The sequence below is a fragment of the Sarcophilus harrisii genome, chromosome 4, assembly GCF_902635505.1.
Source record: "Sarcophilus harrisii chromosome 4, mSarHar1.11, whole genome shotgun sequence".
NCBI lineage: Eukaryota > Metazoa > Chordata > Mammalia > Dasyuromorphia > Dasyuridae > Sarcophilus > Sarcophilus harrisii.
Genome location: NC_045429.1, coordinates 137626844 through 137646903, shown reverse-complemented (window position 1 = coordinate 137646903; position 20060 = coordinate 137626844). Strand labels below are relative to the sequence as shown.

The window sequence follows — 20060 nt, the reverse complement described above, 5'->3', positions numbered from 1 at the left end:
GGGACAAAATCAAACATGTTTTAGAAATATTAATTTGCCAGATGAATAGAGGAGAATGGAAGCCAAAAACTAATTAAGAAGCTATTGCAATAGTCTCTGGGAGAATTTGTAAGGGCCTGAACCACTATGGTAGTAGGGAATGACAGATATAAAAGATGTATATCAGTAGCATCAAATCTTGGCAATGTAGGAGTATGTATGATAGAGAAGAATTAAGAATTATTCCTAGTTTGCAAACAAGATGACTGGGGAAATGGTGATGCCAACAAAAATTTAAATGCAAAAATCTAAAGGAAAAATAATGAGTTCTATTTTGGACATGATGCAGTTAAAATGCCCATAGCATATTCAAGTAGAGATGGCCAACAAATAGTTAAAGAAGGGCCTAAGATCATGAAAGAGATAAGGAGTTTGATATATATATATATATATATATATATATGTGTGTGTGTGTGTGTGTGTGTGTGTGTGTGTGTATACATGTGCACTGTGCATGTATGCATATGCATGCATATATTATGTGTGTGTATGCATGTGTATTTAGATTTTCACAAAGATGTTATTTGAATTCATGGGCACTAATGAAATTCCAGAATTCCAGAGAAAGAAGGAGGATTAGTCGTCCTTGGGGAGAGCCCTAGGATATATTTACTTAAAAGGATGGAAAGATTGATTGATAATCATGCAAGGAAGACTTTGAAGAATTGGTGATAAAGTTCAAAAGAGAACCATGACAGATTAGCAATATAGAAACTAAGAGAGGAGAATATTTAGGAAGGAGAGGGTATTTAATAGAGTCCGAGGTTACAAGGAAGTCAAAAAGGCTTGAACTGAGCAAAACCTTTAACCCAGCAACACCACTACAAAACCTGTACTAAAATGATCAAAGAAAGAGAAAAAGGACATAGCTGTACATAATATTTATGTCTGGCTCTTTTTTCTTTAGTAGCAAAGAACTGGAAACTAAAGAAACTGTTCATCAACTAGGAAAAGGATGAACAAATGATAATACATTAATGTAACCAAATATTGCTACACCATAATAAATTACAAACAGGGACAGTTTCAAAGAAACTTGGAATGATTTATGTGAACTGATGCAGAGAGAAGTGAACAAAACAGCTTATACAATAACAACTTTAAAAAGAATAATATTTCTGAAAGACTAAAGAACTCTGACCAATGAAATAACCAACCATGAATCCAGAGGACTGATGGAAAAAAACATGCTATTTAACTCTGACAAAGGAGTGTTGGACTCAGGATGCAGAAGGAGATTCATTTTTAGACACTGGTCATGTCAAAATTTGTTTGCTTTAATTATGCACATCTATTACAAAGGCTTGTTGTTGTTGTTTTTTCTATTGGGGAGATAAGTTTAAGGGAGAGAAAAACTGCAATAGAATATTTCCCATACACTCTCTCCAATAAAAAAGAAAAGAGGAAAACCTGATATAATCACAATAAGGATCATTTTCAAAGTTTTTTATTGAGTTTATTATATGTGTTAAAAGCAAAGCAAATTCTACCATTCCATAGTGTATATGTAAATGTTCTACTTGTTTGCATTTTTAAACTTCAGAATAAAAATAAAAGTCAATGCAAAAATAAAAAAGAATGCAAAAAGATGAGGACTTATAATGTGACAATAAATAGATCAGAGCATCCTTTAGAAAGGTATGAGAAAGCAACAAAAAGACTTTTACAAAGTATATTTTATAGACTACATCTTTACAATTATTATTACTTGAAAAATGTAAAGAATATAGATAGGACTCTCTATGCTAATTGTTATCTACTATTTAAAAGAGTATTTGAATTCAACAAAATACATTCTTAAAATATCACCTCCAGCAAGGTATCTTCTATGCACATGACAAAATTACACATGATTCCATGAAAAATGTAATAAAGGTATCTTTGTCTGATGTTCTCTAGACATTATGCCAATTGTTCACTAAAGATACACGATCACTAAAACGATGTCATTGATTTGGAGGAAAACTAAATGACAGTCCAAGTTGAAAAAGGTTTTGTCATAGAGGGCAAAATCCTCCATAATGATTCTTTCTACATTGTACTGATTGTGATAATCCTCCAAACAATTCAGAACTTTCTAAATAAAATTCATAACCATTTAACATTTTTGGCCTAATAATCCACACCATATTGAGATATAGAGTTATTAGTCCATAGTAATAATATAGATATATAGATATATCACTTCGTAGTTTACAAAGTATATGTATATATATGAGTGTGTGTGTTAATACATTTAATCCTCACCACAACTCTAGGAGGTATATGCTACTATTATCCACATTTTAAAGATAAAACAACCAAAGCCAACAGAAGTAAAATGACTTACTCCAGAATCATGCAGCTAATGTGTGAGGTAGAATTTGAATTTACAATGGTGGAGGGAATAGAATACAAAACATGGAAGGCTCATCTCCCTGAATTCAAATGTGGCCTCAAAAATTTCCTATCTGTGTGACCCTGGTCAAGTCACTTACACCTGTTTGTCTCAGTTTCCTCATCTATAAAATGAGCTGGAAAAGGAAATGGAAAACCATTCCAGGATCTTTGACAAGAAAATCCCAAATAGGGCCATAAAGAGTCAGACACAGCAATGAGTTGAACTTCCTGACTTCAAGTTCAATACTCTCACCTATATTGCAACCATATTTTTCAGTCAGATCCTGAAGGTGAATATTGGCTGGACCTTGAAATCAGTGGAGGAAAGAAAGGAGATTAAATTGCATTGAGGAAATGGTATTTTTCCCCTCGTATCTATGATTTCATTGATTAAAAAAGGAATTCAAAATGAAAAAACTCTTTCTACTAATATAAACTGGCATTTTCTCTGCATCTTACAGTCATGTAAAGTTGCCTACAAATAACCAAGCCTATCAGTTTAGTGATTTGATTAGAATCAAATCCAGAAAGTACGAGAAGTGACACATAAACTTAGGTCTTCCAATCAGGAATCAGGTTGGTGTTTATAAATTAATATGTTAACTAACATGACATTTTATTCATTCTTTTCAGAAACCTTAAACTTTGATCTGCACTGATAATGATCTTTCTAATCCAAGCTTAAATAATTTTTCTAACTGGTTGCAATTCCCTACAATACCCTCCACCATTCTTAATAGGAAAAATCACAAAATTTCCATTTTATTCTTTCCATGTTATATTTCTAGACAAGTAGACAGTACAGTGGATATAATATTATATTTAAAATCAGGAAGACTTGAATTTCAGTCCTGCTTCAGACATTCATTAGTTGTATGACCCATTATGAAGTCACTAAACTCCACTTAGTGTCAGTTTCTTTATCTGTAAAATGGGAATGATAATAACATCAGGATTATTGTGAGATATATATTAGATAAAATATGTAAAGTGCTTTGAAAACCTTAGAGTGCTGTGTAAATGTTAGCTACTATTATACCCCAACGACCTTAAAACTGAATTTGTTCAGTTGGAAAACAAAATACTGTCTTTAAGAACTTGTTTCTCAAAACAGGAAATTGTACTCGGTGTCAGTCTGAAGAAAGTCTCACTTGTGGGTTTATACTTGGGGAATGACAGATAGGCAAGATTGTGCAATAATGGTTTCTAAAGACAGACCACAATTAATTGCCAAAACAATATCCATATTCAAGGCTTACACTTTTCAATGGAAACATTATAGACAAGACACAAAAAATTCACCCATCTATATGATTTTACTTACTTAAAATTAAGCTTTCTAGGGTAATTTATTAATTTATTTTTGCACACTAACATTTGCTGAGAATTTGCTGAGTTTAAGACTCTGTGACAATGCCAAACTTTTTATCACAGTGGAATTATTATGAAAGGAATCAATGTTTCCTGTTATTTATGTTCTTGGTTGTTGTGGTTGATTATTATTGTTATTTGAAAGTTTATAAGATAACCACCAACCAACCATTAACCCATAAAGCATTTTATGGACAGATTCTTTCTACAGGGGATGGATTGAACAAGATGGGACAGATGTTCGCTTTGTGATTCTGTGAAGTTTCCAAGTTCAGTAATTGCTCAAAGCAGATGATTAAAATTATACTGGTATCCTTGTACACTTCTGATGTCAAAGTACAAGGATAACACCCACTTGAATAATTCAAGCGCAAAAATGGCCAGTTGTGGTATGTATTTTTGTTCTGCATCTCCCAATTTACCTGACTCCACAGTCAACTTGTGACATTACTAAGACTAATTTTGACACACAGGCTACATAATTATTCATTAACTTATAATAAAACTTTACAATTACATATTCCCAAGTCCCTCACTTAGTGCCATGTAGACATATTCTGAGTCAATATAATAATCATTCAAGGGGAGGAAAAAAATTTAAGTTTACAATCTGTACCTCAATTATATCTATCTATATGTGTTGTGTCTCGAGAGAGAGAGAGAGAGAGAGAGAGAAAGAGAGAGAGACATATAGATGGATAGATAGATAGATATAGAGAGACACACACATATACATATATACACCCTTATATATACATGTATATCTACATATATGTAGATATATAATGCTTATAAAGAAAACAAAATTAAATGTAGATATTCATTAATATTCTCCATTGCATCTCAGGATCTACCTTTATAGTAGGAAAATTCTGATATAGAAAATTATTATTTCCTGTCTTTTATGACTACATATGTATAACCGATTCTGATTGCTGACTGTGTGAGGGAGGAGGAAGTAAAAAGAGGGAGAAAGGTGCAGAATTCAGAACGCAAAACTTTAAGAAGTGTAAATAATTTGTTTTTGCATGTAATTGGTATAAGACAAAATGTCATTTTGAAATTTAAAAAATTATTTCCAAATAAAGGCTTTGAGAATCAAGGACAGTAATAGTAAACAGTAAGCTCTTTGAAGTTTACAAAGGGCTTTGATCCTCACAACAATCCTAGGAGATAGCTGCTATTACCTTCATTGAGGCAGAGAGCAGTTAAATGACTTGCCTAGGGTCATACAGAACAGGAAGTATAAAAGTCAGGATCTGAAAATAGATCTTTCTGATTCTCAGCTCAGTAACATTTACTATGAATGAAGATAGCTGGTTTTTACAGTAGCATTTACTTTTCCTCATTTCATAAACATTTTATTAAGAAATGACACTATACATCTAATCAAAAAAAAATGAGATGTGACATATTGGTTACATTATGGAGCTCTAAATAGTTTAGTCGGTATTTCCTGACTTTTGCGATTTAATATCCTGAAGATGTGTCCTAAACACTTCAGGGGAATGTGAAATCACTGTACTGTTTATTTTTATATATTTCCTTTCTGGATTTCTCACGTACCTTTTTTATTAACTTAGCAGTAAGGCTAAGAAGAATTGTTATCATGTACTTTAATTTGTCATGAAATTGTAAACATCTGGGAAGAAAAGTAAGATGGAAAGAAAAAGTCACTTACCACAACCTATACTTTTCCTTCCATTTAAAAATTCTTGCATTAAAAGTTGCCTCACTACCAACTGTCAATTAGTCAGTCAACTATCATTTAAGCACCAATTATATTGTACAAGCATGGTACTAAGCATTGAGAATACAAAGACTGGGGTTATAAAGGAGATCTCACATTCTAATGGAGATATAAATATACTTTCAAGAGCCTCTTATTAGCACTTAATTCTATGTCTCCCTAAATTCTTTAGTAGTTTTATTTTTCTCTCTTGCTCCTCAGTTTCAAAGTTAGATGGTAAACCACCAGAGGACAAGCAAGTATTGTCTTACATTTTCTTGTTTCTCTCTAGGTATCTACTAGTAGTGAGAGAGTCAGCAGTCTGAGAATTCATAATGTTTGCCTGTGCTTTGCCATTTCAGGGCTTTATATCCTCAGTCTGCTGCCAGAAACTTCCTTCCTTTGGCGAACAAGCAGAGGGGAAAAGGAACAGAGAAGAGAACAGGATATGTATAACATCCTTCAGCATTCCTCTATCCTGTATCAATGATTGGCTGAATTGTCAGAAAGCATCACATTTACTAGTTGGATATAATAATCAGTTTAAATTGTCCCTGGCTAGAGTGGGAATTGACAGTAAGTCAGTGACATTGCTGAAAAGAAAAGGTATAGTATCATCTCCGCACAGATTTATATGTCACTTTAACATGAATAGGGTCATATTAGTGAAACATCCCTGCATACTCAAGCTTGTTCTGACTCCAGGTTATCAAAAAGGTGAAAGGGGAGAGGGAATTATTTACTAACGAGAAAAAAGTTCACAAAGTGGCTCATTTAAAGGTATTTTGCTTCCCTCCCCAACTGTACCAATATATGCATACATTTTATTTGCTCCTATTTTCACTGCTGTCTTTGTATACTCAGTGTCTCACACTGTGCCTACAATAGGAGGTCTCGCACTGATTGATTCATAACCACTTATTGTTGCCATAATATTGTTTATCAAAAACATAAAAAATCCACTTTGATTTATGTAAACTCAATATATGAAATTCCAATCTTACCAAAAAAAAAAAAGAAGAAGAAGAAGAATTGGAATGTAATCTATCAGGTTGTAAAAAGGATGAAAAACAGGACATCTTAATAAAAAAAAAAAAACCTTCCCTGATACATTCTAAGTAAGTTTACAAATATTTGGTTTACATATAACTTTTCAGAAATGTAAGATGCAACTATATTTAAGGTTATTATTATTGTTCCTTCTATTGCTTAAATAGCATAAGAACAGACATTATAAGCATGATACTGGAAAAAAATATGGAAAATGATCTATGAGAGGAAGAAAAAAGAGAAAAACCAACTTTTTCATGTTCTCCTGAATAAGTATCATGCTTTCTCACCTCTGTGTTTTTGCTCATGCTGTTACCCCCACCAAGAATGTGATCCTCCCCTTACCAAACACACTGTACACAACTTTCAATATTTAATTCAAAAATCTGTGAAGCTTTTCTAGGCCACTTTAATCCATGGTGATCTCACCCTCAAGATTCATTGCATTTGAGAGTGAAATGAACAGAACTAGGACATTGCATACAGTAATAACAATATTGTAGCATAAACAAGTAACTGTGAATGACTTGGCTATTTTCAGCACCACAATGATCTAAGACAATCCCAAAGGACTCATGATGAAAAATGCTACTCATCTCCAGAGAAAGAACTAATGGAGTCTGAATACAGACTGAAACATGCTCGCTCGTTCTCTCTCTCTCTCTTTCTCTCTCTCTTTCTCTCTCTCTCTCCCTTCCTCCCTCCCTTCCATCTCTCTGTCCTTCTCCCTTTTTTATGTTTTCTTCCACAAAATGGTTTAAATGGAAATGTTTTACATGATAGCAAATGTATAACTTATATCAGATTAGTTCCATCTCAGGAAAGGAAAAGGGAAAGGAAGGAAAAATATAATTTGAAATTCAAAAAAAAAAAGTCAGAAATTTGTACATATAATTGGGGGAAAATAAAATACTTTTAATTCCTTGCATTTACTTTCCATACAACTCATTTAGCAATTAATCATTTATTTACTTGTTATATCTTGCCTCCTTGTCTTATACTTATTAAATCATTATATCATTGCTTCATTTCTCAATTACTTTTGTCTTATCTCCTCAATTAAACTCTAAGTATCCTGAAAGTAAAAACCATAACTTATATTCAAAAAGAACCTGTTCTAGTATATAATCTCAAAAAAAAAGTCTGCTAATTGATTGACTGATGGTTTATAAGTCCGAAATATGAGATCCTAGGGTTGTAATGAATTTGATCTGTCATCTAGTTCAATTTCCTCTGAAGTTAGAATTTCTTTTTAGTTACATTAAAACATTAAATAGATATTTGAAATTTGACCTGGGAATTTAACCACTATTTATTTTCCCTATAAAACTACTTCAAATTCTTAGAACTTGAGTTCATCCGAGTTCAAATCCAGTCTTAGACTCTTACTAGTTATGTGCCACTGTACAAGTCATTTAATTTATCTCAGTGTCAATATCCTAATCTGCAAACTGGAGATAAAAAAGAGCACTTACCTCCTAGGGTTGATGTGAGGAAAAATTAGATCATATTTACAAAGAATTTTGCACATCTTAAATTCCTATTATGAAGAACAATTATAAATTCATTTTTTGAATCTGCTTTATAAGTTAATACTCAAGGTTATAAATCTGTTCCTCAGAATTGGAAGGAATTTTAATGATCATCAAATCCAACTCAAAAAAAAAAATCTCCCCAAAAACATTCCTGACAAGTAATGATCCACATTTTACCTAAAGGCTTTTGGTTAGGGGAAGTTATAGTATCTCCTGAGATCATTCATTCCACTTTGGGATAGCTTCCATTGTTAAGACACTTTCCTTTCTTATATCAAGCTTGCCTCTTTACAAATATCCTTCAATTTCTTCAAAGCAGAAAATTAAAAGAGAAATTTAACCTGGCCTAACCACCTAATGACCACCATGAGACAAATTAGGTCAATCCACAGGAAACTAACTATTTGACAATCCAGAAATAGCTAATCTGCTACTTTATTCTTGAGGGTGACAAATAGTACCATATAGAAGAAAAAGAGAAATCTGCTAGTAGTCTGATCCCAGATCCAGTCTCTTATGGAAAGCTGACTCTTGTCATAAACATTAAACACAAGGACTCTTCCCCAAATGTAACTGTACTACACTGTACACTGGTTCAGAAAATCTTGGTGATGTCATTATCTCATATTTTAATTTCAACCCTATTGTTCTACTCTAGGAAGTCTTTGATCAGATGTGATTGTTGATGTGGAAATTTTCCACATGATCCCATGGCAAGAATCATAAATCTTCTTTATAAAAAAAAAAAAAACAACACAACAACAATCCTTCTACTCCAAGGAAAAGCATTGCTCATGGTAGATAGAACTGGCTCTGAAGACAAGATGGAAAAAAAAACTGTGTGACCTTTAACCTTTCAGACTTCTAAGTAATTCCCTAAGATTCAGTCTCAGAGAAGCCATTGACAGAAGTTTCCCTATCTGTTAAGTTTCCTTTACTAATGAAACCATAGATCCACTTCCTATCCTATTCCAAGAATCTATTTTTAGGGATCTGTAAATGTTTTCTTAATTTCATGTTTGTATCCATATTGCAATATTCTTCAAGATGTATAAAAACACATACAATTTCTCTCTTTGGTATCTCCAATCTTCATCACCTTTAATAAGCTAGTTCCTCAAGGCAAAAATATCACATATCAATTTGCTGTCAAACAGGACCCAAGAAAGAAGGGGCCCAATCAAAATTAATAACAACAACTCTAGATGTATATACTTATACATCTTATATAAAGTTATATGTGAAATTCAACAAATCATAATAATTATTTCTTGCTGTGGATTTTATAAATATATTTATGTTCTTGAGAAGAAAATATACCTCTTAGGTAAGTGTGTTGTATTTTGAGACAGTAAGTCACTGATTTAATTAAAGGAAATGAGAAACTGAAGTTCTTCCTCAGAAACAGAATTTTATTTCAATAATTACTGCTGAATTCTAATCTAAAATGGTAAACTCCTACAATTTCCAGTATTGGCATTTCAGTATGGTGTTCTCCATGGCAAGACTAAGTCTGGGAGGTGCTGGACACAGGGCAAGAAAATGACATAAGTGAGATAAAATAAATAATTTCTCAAATTCCTGTTAAATCCCATGTATTTTGAAGTGGGTCTGTGTTTTCCTTTCACAATTAAAGTATCCCTTTACTAATACATATTTTAGACTAAGGAATTCTAATGGTGGTTTTTAAGAATGAAATGATATAAGAAGTTGCTCATCTTTTTTCCAGTAGTATAGTTATCACAAAATCAGTGCTGTTTTGTTGATGGAGTAAATGGAAGCTGAAGAATATCATGAATAATTTAAAATCCTTTATGAGCAAAGTCAACATAATAATGCTTTTTTTTCTTGTGCCAAGATCCAGATTCTATGGGTTAATAAATTCATTCTAAGACAGTATGGGATAGTAGAAAGAGAATGTAGCTATGGAGAGACCTAAGGTCCCATCTCAGTTCTGCCACTAATACATAGCATGATCTAAGATAAGTCATTTTTATCACATATCCAAAATGAGATCATTAGATTAAATAGATGCGCTTAGGGAAATTTCTGATGCTAACAATTCATTAGACTATAGTTTTAGCTCTTTATCAATGTTAAGAATATGTTGACTTTTTTAGGCCATGATGAGACAATTTTAAAAGGTCCTGTATGAGGACAAAATAATCAATAACTATAGCAATCTAGTAAACTTTGACAAACACAAAGACTCCAGCTTTGGGGATAAGAATTCACTATTTGCCAAAAACTGCTGGGAAAATTGGAAATTAATATGGCAGAAACTAGGCATTGACCCACACCATACACTGTACCAAGATAAGATCAAAATGGGTTTATGATTTAGGCATAAAGAATGAGATTATAAATAAATTAGAAGAATAGGATAGTTTACCTCTCAGATTTGTGGAGGAGGAAGGAATTTGTGACCAAAGAAGAACCAGAGATCATTATTGATCATAAAATAGAAAATTTTGATTATATCAAGTTTTGTACAAACAAAACTAATGCAGACAAGATTAGAAGGGAAGCAATAAACTAGGAAAACATTTTTATAGTTGAAGGTTCTGATAAAGGCCTCATTTCCAAAATATATAGAGAATTGACTCTATAAGAAATCAAGCCATTCTCCAATTGATAAATGATCAAAGGATACGAACGGACAATTTTCAGATGATGAAATTGAAACAATTTCTAATTATATGAAAAGATGCTCCAAATCATTATTAATCGGAGAAATACAAATTAAGACAATTCTGAGATACCACTACACACCTGTCAGATTGGCTAAGATGGCAGGAAAAGATAATGATGAATGTTGGAGGAGATGTGGGAAAACTGGGACACTGATGCATTGTTGGTGGAACTGTGAAGGATGCAACCATTCTGGAGAGCAATTTGGAACTATACTCAAGAAGTTATCAAACTATGTATACCCTTTGATCAAGCAGTATTTCTACTGGGATTATATCTCAAAGAGATCTTAAAGAAGGGAAAGGGACCTGTATGTGCAAAAATGTTTGTGGCAGCCCTCTTTGTAGTGGCTAGAAACTGGAAATTGAATGGATGCTCATCAATTAGAGAATGGCTGAGTAAATTGTAGTATATGAATGTTATGGAATATTATTGTTCTGTAAGAAGTGACCAGCAAGATGAATACTGAGAGGCTTGGAGAGACTTATATGAACTCATGCTGAGTGAAATGAGCAAAACCAGGAGATCATTATACATGGCAACAACAATACTATATGAGGATCAATGGAAGTGGCTATCTTCAGCAATGAGAGGATCCAAATCAGTTCCAATTGATTAGTGATGAACAAAACCAGCTACACCCAGTGAAAGAACACTGAGAAATGAGCGTGGACTACAACATAGCATTTGTACTCTTTCTGTTGTTGTCTGCTTGCATTTTTGGGGTTTTTTTCCCCAGGTTATTTTTACCTCCTTTCTAAGTCTGATTTTTCTTGGATAACTGTATAAATGTGTATACATATATTGTATTTAACATATACTTTAACATGTTTAACATGAATGGGACTACCTACCATCTAGGACAGGGAATGGAGGGAAGGAGGGGAAAAGTCGGAACAGAAGTGTTTGCAAGGGTCAATGTTGAAAAATTACCCATGTATACGCTTTGTCAATAAAAAACTATAATAATAAAAACAGGTTCTGTATGATTGTACAAAGTGATATCATTTACTCTAAAAGAGTTCAGTGAATCTTAGAAATAAAAGGTATATCAGAGGCCAACTAGCTCAAACTATACCCAATCAAGAATTGCCTCTACAAAGTTATTGACAAGTGACTATCCCAGCCTATTGTTGAAGGTCTTCAATCCAAAACTTCAAGTAGTTTGTTTCACTTTGGGGTAGCAATGACTAGAGGGTCAGACTAAGTCTGAAATACTCTTCTTCCTAAATTCCAAACTGGCCTCAAATTCTTACTAGCTGCATGACTCTAGACAAGTCACTTGATCCTTTTTGCTGCAGTTTCCTCATCGGTAAAATAAGTTGGAAAAGGAAACAACAAATCATTCTAGTATCATTTCTAAGAAAACTCCAAAATTGGGTCATAAAGAGTTGGACACAACTGAAACAATTCAACAACAACAATAAATTATTAATCAGTTTGTCCTTATATCAAGCTATAATCAAAGAACAACTAATTTTTTCTATTTCTAAAACCAAGAGCCAAATAGAGAATGTTTAATTCTCCTTTCACATGACAATTTTCCAAATACTTGAAGACTGCAAATTGTATGGCCTAGTCTTCTCTTCTTCAAACTGGACATCCTCAGCTTTTTAAACTCATTGTTCTATAACATGTTCTACAATACTCTTGCCAACTTGATCACCCTATTCTCCATATGATATAAATTAAATGAATGAATTTATTTATTCATAATGAAATGAAAAAGCATTTATCACTTAATACTCATATTTATTACTTATTGTTTGTTATTTATTATTATCATTCCTTACTAAAGAAAAAAGTATTTATCAAGCACTTACTATATATGAGACACTATACTAATTTAAGTTCCAGGGAGTATTATGGATACAAGATCATAAAGTGAGACAGTCCTTGATTTCAAGGAGCTTACATTCTAATAGAAAAGACAATATGTAGAAGGAAGGGGTGTCAGAGCACCATTTTATTAAGGGAATCACAGATGATAAATTCATCTACAACTCAGTCAATTGGCAATCCAATTTCCTGAAAAAAATGATCAAATTGATATGATTACTACACCTAAATCAAGAGATTAAAAGGTACAAGAAAAGAAGGGGTAGGATATTTGATAATAACATGGCCTAGGGAAATGGTCAAATAGGTTGTTAGGTATGGTCTGGTAGCTACCTGCATATAGTAGGTTAATTAAGTTTAGAATTACTTAGTCCCAAAGCAAGATGGTTTAGTTCCAGAGTGAGTGTTCAAAAGTTTCATGCAATAATTTCCAAAAGTATTAGGACATACCTACAATCCACAAGACCTTTACTTCAAAAATGCAAAAACAACACTGGTTCACTTAGGGAGAGTTGAGACAAGGCAACAGGGCAATTGGTGAGACGACCCAGGTGGACGGCTAGATAAAATGCTTTTCTTAAAATATACAATCCAGATTTTAACACATTACTCAACTAGTAGTCTGACCAGAGAAGACTACAATGGAAATATTACCTTTTTTTCTAGGCACATAATAATGTTTCTCTTAATGCAAGTTATTGTATTAACCTTTTTTGTTTACCAAATCATATCATTAGCTCATATCTACAAATTACCAACACTCCAAGATCTTTAAAAACACCTGATTCTTTATCAAAAATACTTGTTGCAAAAAAATTTTCTCATCTTTCTGCTTTCCTTTTAATTTTGGTTATATGCTTTTGTTTGTACAAAACCTTTTTAATTTTATATAATCAAAATTATTTTTCATTTTGCAATGCCCTCTATATTTTCTTTGAGTCTAATTTCTTCTGTTATAAATAGATCTGACAAATAAACTATTTCATGTTCCACTTACTTGTTTATATCACCCCTTATGTATGAAATCATGTATGTACTTTTACTTTATTTTGATATATGGTATGATATGTTGGCCTATACCTAGTTTCTGCCATATTCTTTTCCAGTTTTCCCTAACACCTTTTGCCAAATAATTAGTTTTTGTTCAAAAAGTTTAGATCTTTGGGATCATATATTAGATTATTGTGGTCAATTACTATAATGTCATATGTATCTAATATATTCTATTGATCTATGACTACCAAATTATTTTTATAATTATAAGACAATTTGAGATCTAATACAACTAGACTGCCTTCCTTCACATTTTTTTCATTGGTTCCTTTTATATTCTTGCCCTTTTCTTCTTCCAGATAAATTCTGTTATTTTTTATTGTTTGAATACAGACTGAAGCATTTTTCACCTTCTTTTATTTATGTCTTTTTGTACAAAATGACTAATATAGAAATGTTTTACATGATTGCACATATCCAATTGTTTTTCATCTCAAGGAGGGGGAGGGACAGAGGAAGGGATATGTAAAGGGCAGGAACTTTGGAGAAATATACTTAAGGCTCAATATGATTGATTTAAACAAGGTGTTAACTCAGTACAATTGATAAGACAATGGTTATCTAGTTTAACATGTGAGTTCTCTACTTCAGTATGATTGCCCTAGTGACATAATGATTGATTTATACTCAGTATACTGTAATGATGTAATTGTAATAGAGCATATAAACTGGGACAAACTCAGCCAGAGACAGACTCAGAGAAGACAGAGAACTGGAGGTTCTCAAGCTCTCATCTCAAGACTTCCTAAAAACTAACCAGAATGTTACAGGATAGAATTTAGAATGTATAACTTTTTTTTTAAGTCAAAAAACTTGTTTTAACATATAATTGGGGGATAGCTTACATACATATACACATATATAGATATACATACATATATGTGTGTATATACATAAATATAAAATCTTTGAAAGATTCTTTAGGTTCCTTTGATGAAGAAAACAGCAAATAAAAAAAATTTGTATTCAAACCAAAAATAACGTGGCTTCAGGAACCCAACTGCATAGTTTTAAATGTATAGAATCAGGTTTCCCGAGTAGTTTCATTAGCGTTGTTAACCATGCCAAATTAAGTGAACAAGACAGGATTATGAGAAATAAAATTCTAGGCATGATCAGTCTACTAGGATCAAAGTTCTAAAATCAAAAGCTCTGTTAATCATAACACAGATTTGGTACCTAAACTGTATTGGAGGACAGAAAATAGGAAATTACAAAAATCTTGTACATTACTACTTTAAAAAAAAAAAAAAAGCTAGAATAGATTAATTGCTGGAAGGCAGACAAAATGCAGGAAAGAATAAATTAGTACAGAACAAACAACAGCTGCTAAGAGGGAAATGGTAATGGATCCCTCAACTTAACATAGATATCACAGTTAGGATGACTTCTTCTGACCTAGAGCAGTTGACTGCCAACCTATAAGACAAAGAGTGACAAGCAGTTATCCACCCTACAAAGAATGGACAATTAATGGACAGATAATGTATTTTCTCAATGGGAAAAAAAAGCACATCATATATCACAATGGTAAGATCTCTGCACTAGGATTTTAAAAAACCTAGGTTCTAGTGCCATCCAATTCTATGAGCTGAAATTGGAAATGATTCATTTGTAATGAGTTAGCCATGCAGAATGGCTTTATTTTGTTTGCATGGTGCTTTATAAATCTTATCTCATTTTGTCCTTGCCATGATGCAGGGAGACATATACTAATATTATTCCTATATTAAAGGTGAGAGAAAACTAGGGAAAATTGAAATTAAGTAAGTATCTCAGGATCACACAGCTAGTAAATTGAACTCAGATCTTCCTGTTTCCAAGTTCAGAGCTTTATCCAGCTAGCTGCTTCCAATAATTTTTAATAATTTATCTCTACTAATTTCCTGTGTGATTTCAGGCATAAAACTTTGGAGCTAGGAGCATAGTAACTTAGAAAGAAAGCTAGGTTTTGACTCCTAGGTCTAGAATATAGACTCTGATATTTATCATCTGTGTGACTTTGCATGAATCACAAATTCTCTGGCTTTCAGTTTCCTCATGTATAAAATGAGGAGGGTGACCTCCAATATTCCTTCCTTATCTTCACTTATGACCCTATGGTCCTAAATCATCTAATCTCACCTCCTTTCCAACACAGCATCCATTAGTTATCTCTTGCTCTCACCAAATGACAGTCGACATTCTTTTTTGGTCATATACCTGCCTTATCACCTCCTTTATTCTGCAACTTTTTATCAGTTTTTGGGTAGTCATGACCCATTCACACCTATTCTGAACTTTCTCACTTTACTTGGAGTGACTCAACTTTAATTTTTCAGAAAATGATATTTGATGACTCATACCCAGATGATACCATCATGATTTTTGCCTCTGGAAATAATTTTGAATACTAGTTCTGTCATCCATTAATATAACTACATTGTTCTTAGTTTTCTTTAATTATCTCAGACTTTTTCATTAGAAAATTTTATAAGCATACCTTCTAGTTCCCCATTCAAGTTGTTGTCAAAAATGTTAACTAGAAATGTACAAATGACAAAGCCTGTCAACAGAGATTTCCTCCACTTCTAACATTAATCTATTCATTAATTAGCCATCTTTCTGTATGGATATTCTACCAGATTCAGGGGGCAACTATCTATAATTGTCATATAGGCTATATTTCTTCATATGTATCTACTGTACTTCCTAGATGCCCATCACACAGTCTAGTATACAGAAAGTTTTTAATACATGTTTTTGCATAAATTTCCAAATTGCAAACTCCATTGTCCCCCACCCCGCCCTACCCAAGTTTCCCACTCTTCTGCACTGATCAGTTTCTCCTTGTTGGTCAGACTTAAATCCAAAGAAATAATTCCCTTCATTGCTTTTTTCTACTTTGCAAGTGATGAAATTATCAGCAAGGCAAAAAGACAATTAATCAGATGCCCTGCTTTAATCAGTGAGTTGAATAGTAGATATCCAGACAAAGACTTTGTAATCAGTATTAGTAAAGTTTTAATCATCTCCTCCAAGAGAACAGTGTTGCATAATAGAAAGATTCCAGATCTGAAGTCAAAAGACCTGGGTTCAAATTCTATCTCTGCCACTGGGATTCAGGGAAGAGCCCAGGAGAAAAATAAAGTTTTATAAAGTTAAGAAAAGCAAAAGGATTCTTTTGTGTATTTATGCAGCATTCTTTTCAAAATCACAACCAAGAAATATAAAGGGTATGACTGAGTGATAGTCACTAACTTCCAAATACCCTTCTGGTTGTGAATCCTCTAATTGGTTTAGGTCATCTGTAGTATACTTCTAACATTGTATCATTTCTGGTTTTCCTTTATTTTATCATCAATCCAGCGTTTTTCATTTTGCCTCTGTGCCTCAAATGAATTTGCCTCGGCATTTGTTCTTGTTGTTCAGTCATTGTGTCTTAGTTGACTCCACACTGGGTGTTCTTGGCAAAGTTGCTGAAGTGGTTTGCCATGTCTTTCCCCATAACTTTAGCATACTTTTTTCCTCCCATTTTATCAAATCTGTTCCCTCTAAGCTTTCAGTTGTGCTGTTTTAAACACTATTTTCTTCTCAATTCTCTTTACCTCTTTATGCCTCAGTTTCTTCACCTGTAAAGGAGAGATACTAAAAAGCTGCCCTATTTACCATATATGGTTATTATGGGACTATGTGAAATAATGCATATGGAAATATTGGAAAATGTAACTCAGTGGAAATAAAAGTACTATACTTTGTAGTCACATATAAGGTCATCAGTAACATCGACTTTGAATACAAAGGACAATACAATACAAAGAATTGCCAGATAATAATTAGATTGCTAAAGAGAGGAATCTAATCAAATATCTTGGTAATGTAAAACCTCTGGAATCTAATTATAATTTAGCTCCACTGTAGTTAAATTGTCATTTAAGTACCCAATCAGTCCACCTATGATTTCTTAAGTGTTCTTCTACATCCATCTGACCACTAATACCTCTCTAGCAAAAGGTTTTCAAAAAATATACTTACAATATCATTGCCATCTGCAGCCATGGGTGAGGTTAAGCTGGTGGAAACAAAAACTGCAAGAAAAAAGGTATTTAGTTAAGATGAAGTAAAATATGTATAACAACATGCAAATATGTGGTGGGAGAAACATCTTATATTCTGGATTGATTTTGCAAGAAAAGAAATCATATAATGACTTTTATGATCAGGGAAATATGAGGACCAGAACCAGAAATTAAAAATGAATTGATAAAACTGGGAGCATCTCCTTTGCACATCTGCACAATATTCTTTCAGTCCAAAGTCAAAGAATATGATCTGTAGATACAATGTTTTATTACACCTTTCAGTGTTAAAAAAACAAAATTCCAAGAAATTCTCTCTGATTGTATTCTTCCCTCTGTGACTAGCTGCTAGTGCTGAATCTGGCAACTATTGATACTACTAAAGTAACAGAAAAAGGGAAAATTTTCCTAGGGGTAAAGAAGTTTCAAGAAGTTTTCAGAAAGGTGTTCTGCCTCAGTCCTCCCAGCCTTTAAAATGAAGAGAAAAGCTCTTTTGATCTACCTCCATTAGTTCAGTGTGTGGGCTACCTAAAAAATGAATGTGTACAACATGACTTTTAACTTTAAAAAAAACATAAAGGGGGGAAAAGGAACTTCCTATTTTCAAACTGAAGAACATTAGAAAATGATGGAACTTCAAGAGAGTCCTAAAACTGCCCAAGATATTTGCATAATGTGACCTTTTTGAGGATAAAAAACCAAAAAATTTTCCAATGACAAGAGGAATCAATATACTGGCATTAACATGTTTTTTCTACTGTATTTCCAAACCAAATTTATGCCTCAAGTTGAGACTTTACAATTCAAAATTTTATTTTATTTGTCAATAAAGTATAGTCCTTCCCTTTTCCTATTTACTTGCATGCACAAAGAATCAGAGATGCATTTTTCTATATAGTGGCCATAATGAATAGAAAGATGGATATGAAGTCAAGAAGACCCGTGTTCAGTCACATCTCAGATGCACACGTGCTTGCGCACACACACACACACACATCTTCCTAATTCTTTCCTATTCCCAGCTCTCTCAGTTTAGCTACCTAGCTGTCCTTTCTAAGTTCTGTATTGCATCTCTAAAATTTTCTCAAGGAAAAACCTTCCTTCTCACCTCTCAATCACTTGCCCTAAAATTAGGAATAAACTTTCTCTGAACATTTGCTTTGAAAAATATTGATGCCTCCTAACCAAATTTCAGGTAAGACATCTCCCTCATTATAAACAAATCCATGGAACTTGCATTTTTTGTTATTTTAAAATTTTGTCACCATAACCACACAATTCACCTACCCAATCTGCAAAATGTAGAGATGAAACAAACCTGATTTTCACCCTTTCTGTTGTGAATCAGCAAGTGAAAATCAATGTTTTAAAGTCAGGAATAAAATGAAGGAACTATCATCTATAGATAACCTCAGCTACTCATAACTGTCTCTACATCATTGTTTCTCCTACCTTTCATATCATTCTTTGTTTGGGTGAGCAGTGTGAGAGTTTCCACCCTAGTTTTATGCCTCTGTTGCAGTTTCACTATGAAAACTCAGTGGATGCTTGTACCCTGCTCACTGTGGACATCCCACTACCAATACTAACTATCCATTGATGAGCTTCCCCCACCCCCCCCCCTGCCGCCAGGGCCTCCAATTTTGGAAAGGGCTCTGACAGAGCAGTTATCATTCCTCATCAGTAGTTCTTCTTATTTTAAAGTCTTCAATACCATGCCATATCTGGTTATCTCCAATCTTCCTCCTTGCCCTCCACTGCCACTTCCCATGCTACTTTTCAGCTGACTTTTGTGTGCTGTCTTCCTCAAGTAGACTGTATTCTCCTCGAAGACAGCAATTGTCTTTCTGCTTATATTTGTATTCTCAAGTTTTTAGTACATAGTAAGACTTATGCAGTTGCTAGTGTTACCTCCACAAAAATTACTGTGCACAATAATTTTACACTGGATTCTCTGTGATCATGGTGTTCCACTCCCCAGTAGAATACCAGTTCTTTGAAGTCAAGGGCAATATTTGCATCCTCAGAACCAAGTGCTTTAAGTAGGTACTTATAAATGCTAATTGAATAATTAAGTGAATAAGTAAAATAGTTTTTGTTTAAGAATGTTATTTAAGAAGAGACATAAGAGGCAGCTAGGTGGCGCAGTAGATAGAAAAGCAGCCCTGAAGTCGGGAGAACCTGAGTTCAAATATGATCTCAGATGCTTAACCCTTCCTAGCCTGTGTGACCCTGGGTAAGTCACTTAATCCCAAGTGCCTTGGCAAAAAAAAAAAAAAGGGGGGGGGACATAGAATCTAAGAGACACTTGATGGG

The 20060-nt window shown here is 33.3% G+C and overlaps 1 protein-coding gene across 3 annotated transcripts in view; it reads right to left on the bottom strand.

Annotated features, from left to right (window-relative positions):
* Window positions 1-20060, bottom strand: part of IPCEF1 (interaction protein for cytohesin exchange factors 1) — a 203894-nt gene that overhangs the window by 96648 nt on the left and 87186 nt on the right. For all 3 annotated transcript variants that reach the window (XM_031937588.1, XM_031937590.1, XM_031937589.1), the window contains one exon: window positions 17701-17753. In XM_031937588.1, the coding sequence (XP_031793448.1) occupies window positions 17701-17724 (24 nt within the window). In that variant the 5' untranslated portion in view covers window positions 17725-17753. The remainder of the gene's footprint in view (window positions 1-17700; window positions 17754-20060) is intronic.